The sequence below is a fragment of the Solanum tuberosum genome, unplaced genomic scaffold (assembly GCF_000226075.1).
Source record: "Solanum tuberosum cultivar DM 1-3 516 R44 unplaced genomic scaffold, SolTub_3.0 scf00052, whole genome shotgun sequence".
NCBI classification, from domain to species: Eukaryota; Viridiplantae; Streptophyta; class Magnoliopsida; order Solanales; family Solanaceae; genus Solanum; species Solanum tuberosum.
The window spans coordinates 1,495,295-1,502,840 of record NW_006238977.1 but is presented as its reverse complement, the minus strand read 5'-3'; the positions used below and the strand labels follow the sequence as shown (position 1 = coordinate 1,502,840).

The window sequence follows — 7,546 nt, the reverse complement described above, 5'->3', positions numbered from 1 at the left end:
AATCATACGTCTACTTTTTTCATTTATTTCACTTATCCACTAATTAACAATAAGTTTTATTTCTATTCAATAGAAGAATATTGTTTCTTTATTATTTTATCTGCAATATTAACTACTCACTCTCAAAGATTTTAGTTTTTGAAATGTTAATAGTTACCGACGACAATAATATATTTAGTGTATTATAATTAGGCGGAATTCAAAAAAAGTGAAACATACAAAGACTTTATCCCTAATTCGTAAAGTAAAGATTGTTTTTGAAAAATCATCGACTCAAATAACGTATATCAAAAGAAGTTTTATAACATAAAATATAAAAACTAAAGCAGACATGACAACTTATAGAGAAATCATTACATAGCATATATAAAAGTGGAGCAGTAACAACAACATAATAATACAATAAAAAAGAGGAAAATTTGTAAAATTATATTGTCATTTTATAATTAAAAGGAGGCAAAAAAAAGGAGTAAAAGAAAAATAAGTTTTCTTGGCCAAAGAGAAAAATCACGTGACTTTCTTTTGCCTAGCTTTAATATATACTTCATCCATTCTAATTTGTCGGTCTGATCTTTCTTTTATTTTATCGGTTCTTTAATTTCAACTTTTTACATGATATATTTAAAATCGCGCGATTAAAAAATATTTCGATACACATATTTTTAGTTTAAGACCACAAAATTCAAAAGTTTTTTGTAAATAATAAATTTCTTTCTTAAAAAATGAATAATCAAGACAAGAAAAAATAGTGATAAGTACTTAATACTCCATTTAATTTCAATATTATGCAGGGTACAAATTTTATAAAATTTTAAACAAAAAGATGTAACCCTGTGATTGTTCTGCTAACGATCGTCAAACTTTGTTTATATTTGAATTGACTAATCACTTGTTGGCATTTCACCATAAAAATAAAATCAAAATTTGATCACAAAAGTAAAGGCATGAAAACTTGTGGACCCCCTAAGAGATGAAGACTTCTAAATTTGCGAAAAACTTTAAATTATCATCAAAGATGAAAATTTCTTGATTTGCGAAAGACTTAAGAATTGCCATCAGATTATAATATGCATGACTGATGTTCAATAAAAAGTCAAATTTTGATCACAAAAGCAAAGGCATGAAAACTTGTGGATCTCCCAAAGAGATGAAGACTTCTAAATTTGCAAAAACTTTAGATTACCATCAAAAATGAAAACTTCTTGATTTGCGAAAGACTTACGAATTGTCATCAGATGATGGTATGTATGACTGATGTTCAATATGACTAGGAGTGTCACACATCATTTGAACATGTGACATTATTTTATTGGTCTTTAATTTGATTTGGTGCGTCATGCCATTTTGATACGTGAAATAAATATTGGGTTAATGAAGTAGGCTTATAATTGTTTGAAGATTATCCCAATGAAATTGGATGAGAGTAGTATTGAAAACACCTCTAAATTTGGCGTGAATTATTAGTTTCATTTTTGAATTATTGACAGCCTTAAAAACACTCATTTACTTGACTAACTGGACTTAAATACACTTTTAAATCTCCGTCAAGTTTAGGAGTGTTTTCAGCACTTCTCTTGATTTTTTATATTAAAAGTCTCATAGTCCTACAAGAGTTTGAGATTACTTTACTATGTCATGAGGCACAATGGGGATGTATCTAAGTTAAGTTAGTTAAGTAGAGGAGTGCTTTTAAGACTGTCAATAGTTCGGGACAAAATTAATAATTTGCGCCAAGTTCAGGATTGTTTTCAATACTTCTCTCAAATTGGATTTAATTTGAATCCATGGCTTAAAGTATTTAGAGCTTGTTTGGATTGACTTAACAGTTTGTCAAACCTACTTTCAAGTTAGTTTTAGCTTTTGAGAGTGTTTGACAAAGTTAAAAATAACTTAAAAGAAGTTTAAAATGATTTTAAAAAGTTAAAAAAACAAAAGAACTCCCTCTACTTTTTATTTTTCGACTTAAAAGTCATTTAAAATTTGATTTTTTATTTTTTTATTTAAAAACTACTTTTTCAGCCTATCCAAACAGGCTATTAATCTTGATTTGTATTTACTTTTTTTAATTTCGTATCAAGTCAAAATCAGACAAATAAATTAAAACAGAAAGAACACATAGATTTCTCGCCTGTTTGGCCAAACTTCTAAAATTACCTGATTTTACAAAATGTTTTTTTTTTCTTTTCAAAATTGATTCTTTTTAAAAAGTATTTTTAGTGAGAATTGTGTTTGACGAATAAATTCAAAAAGCACTTTAAGGGAAAAACATTTTTTTAGCTTCTGAAAAATAGCTTCTCCTATCCTCCAAAATCATTTATTTTTCCCCAAAAACTTGATCACACATCTCACTTTTTATTTTTATTTTTAAAAATATTTCAGAAAAAACTAAGCTTAGCCACTCCTTTTAAATAAACATGACAAAAATTAGTGAAACTGTACATGTTTTATTGGAAAATTTGAAAAAAATAATTTTTATTTTCAAAGTTTAAAAATAATATTTAAAAATTAAACTTGTGTTTAGCTATGAATATAACATTAGAGTTGTTTTTTTTTAATTACGATTTATGAGTAATTTGAAGTGAAAAAAATAAAAGCATCCTTTTATTATATTTTAATTTTCTAAAATTCTACTTCAGATTAAATTTTGAAATTTGTGCCAAATGTATTTTTCTAAGTTTAACTCCAAATAAAATAAAAAATAATAATTTCCTGGTTATTAGAATTCAGATCTTGCTTACCGAAAAAAAAAACAAATATGATTATTTAGGGAATTCAAAAAACACTTTTGTTCAAATTTATATGCCCAAAGTTTTAAAAGTGTTTTGAGTGTAATTTTCAAAAGAAATGCTTTAAGGGAAAAATATTTTTTTAGCTTCTGAAAAATAGTTTCTCCTATTCTCCAAAATCACTTATTTTTTCCCCAAAAACTTGACCAAACATCTCACCTATTATTTTTTGAAAAAATATTTTAGAATAAAGTAAGCTTAGCCATTCCTTTTAAATAAATATGACAAAAATTAGTGAAATTATCGTTTTATTGTGAAATTTGAAAAACATAGTTTTAATTTTCAAAATTCAAAAATAATATTTAAAAAATAGACTTGTGTTTAGCCATACATATAACATTAAAGTTCGTTTTTTTTTTAATTATGATTTATGAGTAATTTGAAGTGAAAAAGTAAAAGCGTCTTTTTAATATATTTTAATTTTCTAAAATTCAACTTCAGATTAAATTTAGAAATTTGTGTCAAGTGTATTTTCCTATAACAAATTCATGGTTATCAGATCTTGTTTACCGGAAAAAAAAAACAAATATGTATATTTTTGACCATACACTATAAATAAAAAAGAGATCTATAGATCTAAAGTGGAGAGAGGAGGTTAAATCTTAAAACCTCTCATCAACCGCAAAACCCTAGCTTCCAGCCGCTTCCTCTTCCATATAAAAAAGCAGCGACACTGGTAGCAGCAGCCACCTCTCTCTCCGCCGTCAACAACTCTTCTGCATTAATTGTATGGTACACCTCAATTTTCTATGAAATTGTTTAAAGCTATTGCATTCTTAATGATTTATGAATCTCATTATCATAATTTGGTATCTTATTTATTGATATTTGAAATTTACTGACTCAGATTCATATTCATGCTGTTTAATTTTGTTCTACATTGCCTTCTTTTGATCCTATTTGTGGAAATACCAAGAGCCATTGTCATTCTCGTTTTATATGAGGGATAATTAATCTCGATTTAATTTTAGGACGAGTAAGTTATTCTAAAATTATAGTGTTATTATTATACAATCTACATTGAGAATGTAATAACAATAGTGTGATAACTAATTTCAAATTAATTAATTTTGGAATGACTTATTTCTCAATCAAATAAGCCCTAAGGGGTCGTTTGGTGTGAGGGATAAAAGTAAATAGTCATGCGATAAAAAATTAGTCCTGGGATAAAAAAATTGATGTCTTGTTTGATTGTCATGTTTGGTATAATTTATCCCATCATTTATACCATAGTGATGAGATAAGTTATCCCATATATATGGTGGGATAAGTTATCCCAGGGTAACTATTCCAGGATAATTAATCCTGAGATAACTTAGTTCCCAACCAAACGACCCATAAGAGTCTTAACATATTTTCGAAAAGAATTAGCTGAGGGGCATTTAGGACAATTTCATTCTGTTTGGAACTTCTTTTTTTTAGAGTAGTATAGTACTGATTCGTTATTCATATTATTTCTATTTGACCATAATAAAAACACTATTTTCATATTTATTCCTATATACTATATTGGTCTACTTTCATTTAGATTGATCGGCCTCTAATTTATAATTTTTAGGAAAAAGAATAATTGTATTCAAATCCAAAAGTGAAACTATTTGCAAGTGACTATTTCTTCTTTCATATTCCTGATTTTAATTATTAATGTGTGTTTACCGTTTGATACTATCAAAGTAAAGTATATATCTACTCTGATGGACACTACTCAGTTATTTCTTGATACCATCAGAGTATATGATATCAAGGAGGAATAAGCAACATTTTAGTGACAGAATTGCTCAATTACTGCTTGATATATACGGATGGTATCAAAAATGAAGAAGCAGTGGTTTAGTGCATGAGTTCAGTCCAATTTGAATATATATTTTGCTTAATAAATCTAATTTGTGTAATTTTTCAGTCCAATTTGAATAAATATTTTGCTTAATAGATCTAATTTGTGTAATTTTTCCTATTCTTTATACGTGACATAGAGATTATAATTATTTCGACAGCGCGATCAAATATATTAAAATCACAATAATATTTCCTAAATTTGTACCATTACTTCATGTTTAGTTTTTTTCTTGTATTTTTCCCTATGACTTTTATTTAATAAAGTGAAATACTGCATGTGTAGGCCACGATATGTTTTATTCTGATTTTTTGAACTATATATTATATTCTGTTTTATAACAACCTTTCATTTCACACTACACTTTTTATTGCTGAAATTCCGAATAAAATAGATTACGTTCTTTCGTAAAATATCTCTTTTGCTTTATTCTTTTATTCCTTTCTTATGTACCCAGTCTAATTTTAGAGTCGGCGAATTCTGCTCTTTATATCAACTCAAAATTTAGAGTCGGTGCATTTTGTGACGCACATATATATACTTGAGAATTTGACTAATTATAAAGTAGATATGTTTACATTAATGTAGTTTATTAGTAAAATATATATAGTCTGTTTAGTCAAACATGTTATTACTACTCTACATCTGGAATTTAATGATGTAAATCAAGAATTAAAGGTATGGAATATAACAAAACAAGTATCTTTGACTCTAATTATATAATTAATTCATAAACTTTAAATTCTGTCTCTCTGCTCGTTGCTATAAATTCACAAGTAATGCATTGTTCTTTTTGTTCACAGGGTTGTTGACAATAATGGGGTCTCTTGGAGTGGATTTTATTTCTCCAAATGAAAAATTGGAACTGAAATTTGATTCAAGTGCTTTACCTCCATTTAAGCTATCTGAAATAAGAGCTGCAATTCCAAAGCATTGTTGGATTAAAAATCCATGGAAATCTTTAAGTTATGTTCTTAGAGATATTATTATTGTTTTTGCTTTGGTAGCAATGGCCATTTTCTTTGATAATTGGAAATTTTGGCCAATTTATTGGATTTTACAAGGTACTATGTTTTGGGCAATCTTTGTTCTTGGTCATGATTGGTAAGTCAACTAATTTTTTTTTTTTTATTGATGTATAATTTGCTTATGTTAAATCGACTTGATGTGTATTTTTTAATTTTTTTTTGTAGTGGTCATGGAAGTTTCTCTGATAGTGCATTATTGAATAGTGTGGTTGGACACATTCTTCATTCTTTTATCCTTGTGCCCTATCATGGATGGTTGGTTCTCTTCATCTGAGTTTGATGTATTAAGATTTCGTTTTTTATGAGGTTGGATTGGACCATATGAGTGTTGTTTTCATGACTTGGATGACCTTCTGGTCATGTGACGATAACTCTGAATGAATTTTGTTTTATGCAAACTAAAGTTTATTTTTCCTCCGAAAAATATTGTAGGAGAATTAGCCACAAAACTCATCATCAAAATCATGGAAATGTTGAGGCTGATGAATCTTGGGTGCCGGTAAATATTTTCCCTAATTAATATAAATATAAAAAAAATTCCTTTATATATATATATATATTTTTTTTTTTTGCAGATGCCAGAAAAGCTATTCAAGGAGTTGGATTATGCAACAAAGCTTTTTAGATTCAAGATACCTTTTCCCTTAATAGCATATCCATTATATTTGGTAATAATATTTTTGATGATTTTTCAAATATAATAAGTAATTTTTTAGAATTTTTTTCTTATTTGAATTTGTGTTTATAATTTTATTTTTTGGTCATACAGATGAGGAGAAGTCCAGGAAAAAAAGGTTCTCATTTTAATCCATACAGTGATTTGTTTCAAGCAAATGAGAGAAAATTTATTGTAACATCAACATTGTGTTGGACACTCATGGTTGCTCTCCTCTTCTATCTTTCTACCGTCGTTGGCTTTCTCCAACTGCTTAAGCTTTACGGAATTCCCTATATGGTCAGTCGTACAAACTTCTTTATTATTTCGTTGAAACTTAGGTGTTTTGTCATTATTTGAAGTGACATAACATAGTCATGGCTGTGGGGGCATTCGTACGTGTGGTTCTTCATAAAAATGGATTTAAAAAAAAAAAATTATAGGAATTTTAAAAGTTTTATTTATGAGATGTCACTTTATTATGTCCCACTTGGCCTGATTTTTTTAAATTTTATTTGATAGATTTTTGTGATGTGGTTGGATTCTGTCACATATTTGCATCACCATGGTCATGAAGAAAAGCTGCCTTGGTATCGTGGCAAGGTCGGTTTATATAACTTAAATTTTATTATTTAATTTTAATTATTTGAAAATTTTCTAATAATTTTTTTTTCTTGGAAAATATAGGAGTGGAGTTATTTAAGAGGAGGATTAACTACAGTTGATCGCGATTATGGTGTTTTTAATAATATTCACCATGATATTGGCACCCATGTTATTCACCATCTTTTCCCTCAAATACCTCATTATCACCTTGTGGAAGCGGTAATTTTCTTTTTTTTTCGTTTGATCATAAAAATTATTTTATTATCTATTATTACTATTTGTTCAATTATTTCACTAATACATAATTTTTTTATTTTTTTTTACAGACAAAAGCAGCAAAACCAGTATTTGGAAAATATTATAGAGAGCCAAAAAAATCAGGGGCAATTCCATTTCATTTGGTTGAAAATTTAGTGAAAAGCATGAAGAAGGATCATTATGTTAGTGACAATGGAGATATTGTTTATTATCAAACTGATCCTAAAATCTTCAATTATTCTGGTAAAAAAGATAAGTAACTTTTTTTCCCAGATAAATTTAAAAGAAAATATATAAACTATTTATTAAAATAGTTTTGTTTTAACAAATGTTTCCTTTATTTAGAAAACTTCAAATTGTTGCAAACAATTGAATAGAA

At 27.4% G+C, this 7,546-nt stretch overlaps 1 protein-coding gene across 3 annotated transcripts; it reads left to right on the top strand.

Moving 5' to 3' along the window:
* Nucleotides 1-3,350: 3,350 nt before the first annotated feature.
* LOC102596735 (omega-3 fatty acid desaturase, endoplasmic reticulum-like) lies at nt 3,351-7,546 on the top strand. Of its 3 annotated transcripts, none has more exons than XM_006343987.2 (9): nt 3,351-3,513; nt 5,424-5,724; nt 5,814-5,903; nt 6,081-6,147; nt 6,224-6,316; nt 6,418-6,603; nt 6,826-6,906; nt 6,991-7,128; nt 7,236-7,546. In XM_006343987.2, exons 2-9 carry the CDS (start codon nt 5,438-5,440, stop codon nt 7,425-7,427), a joined length of 1,134 nt encoding a protein of 377 aa, XP_006344049.1. In that variant the 5' UTR covers nt 3,351-3,513; nt 5,424-5,437; the 3' UTR covers nt 7,428-7,546. The 3 variants fall into 3 exon arrangements, with proteins under 3 accessions (XP_006344049.1, XP_006344050.1, XP_015162659.1); XM_006343988.2 differs by having other exon boundaries at nt 3,351-3,518; XM_015307173.1 differs by lacking the exon at nt 3,351-3,513 and adding an exon at nt 5,010-5,298.

What these genes read in the sequence shown, in the direction of transcription:
- LOC102596735 (XM_006343987.2), top strand. Translation starts at nt 5,438, where the DNA reads ATGGGGTCTCTTGGAGTGGATTTTATTTCTCCAAATGAAAAATTGGAA. An exon ending in CTTGTGCCCTATCATGGATG is followed by an intron (nt 5,904 to 6,080) that starts GTTGGTTCTCTT and finishes AAAATATTGTAG; the next exon opens with GAGAATTAGCCACAAAACTC. An exon ending in TTTACGGAATTCCCTATATG is followed by an intron (nt 6,604 to 6,825) that starts GTCAGTCGTACA and finishes TTTATTTGATAG; the next exon opens with ATTTTTGTGATGTGGTTGGA.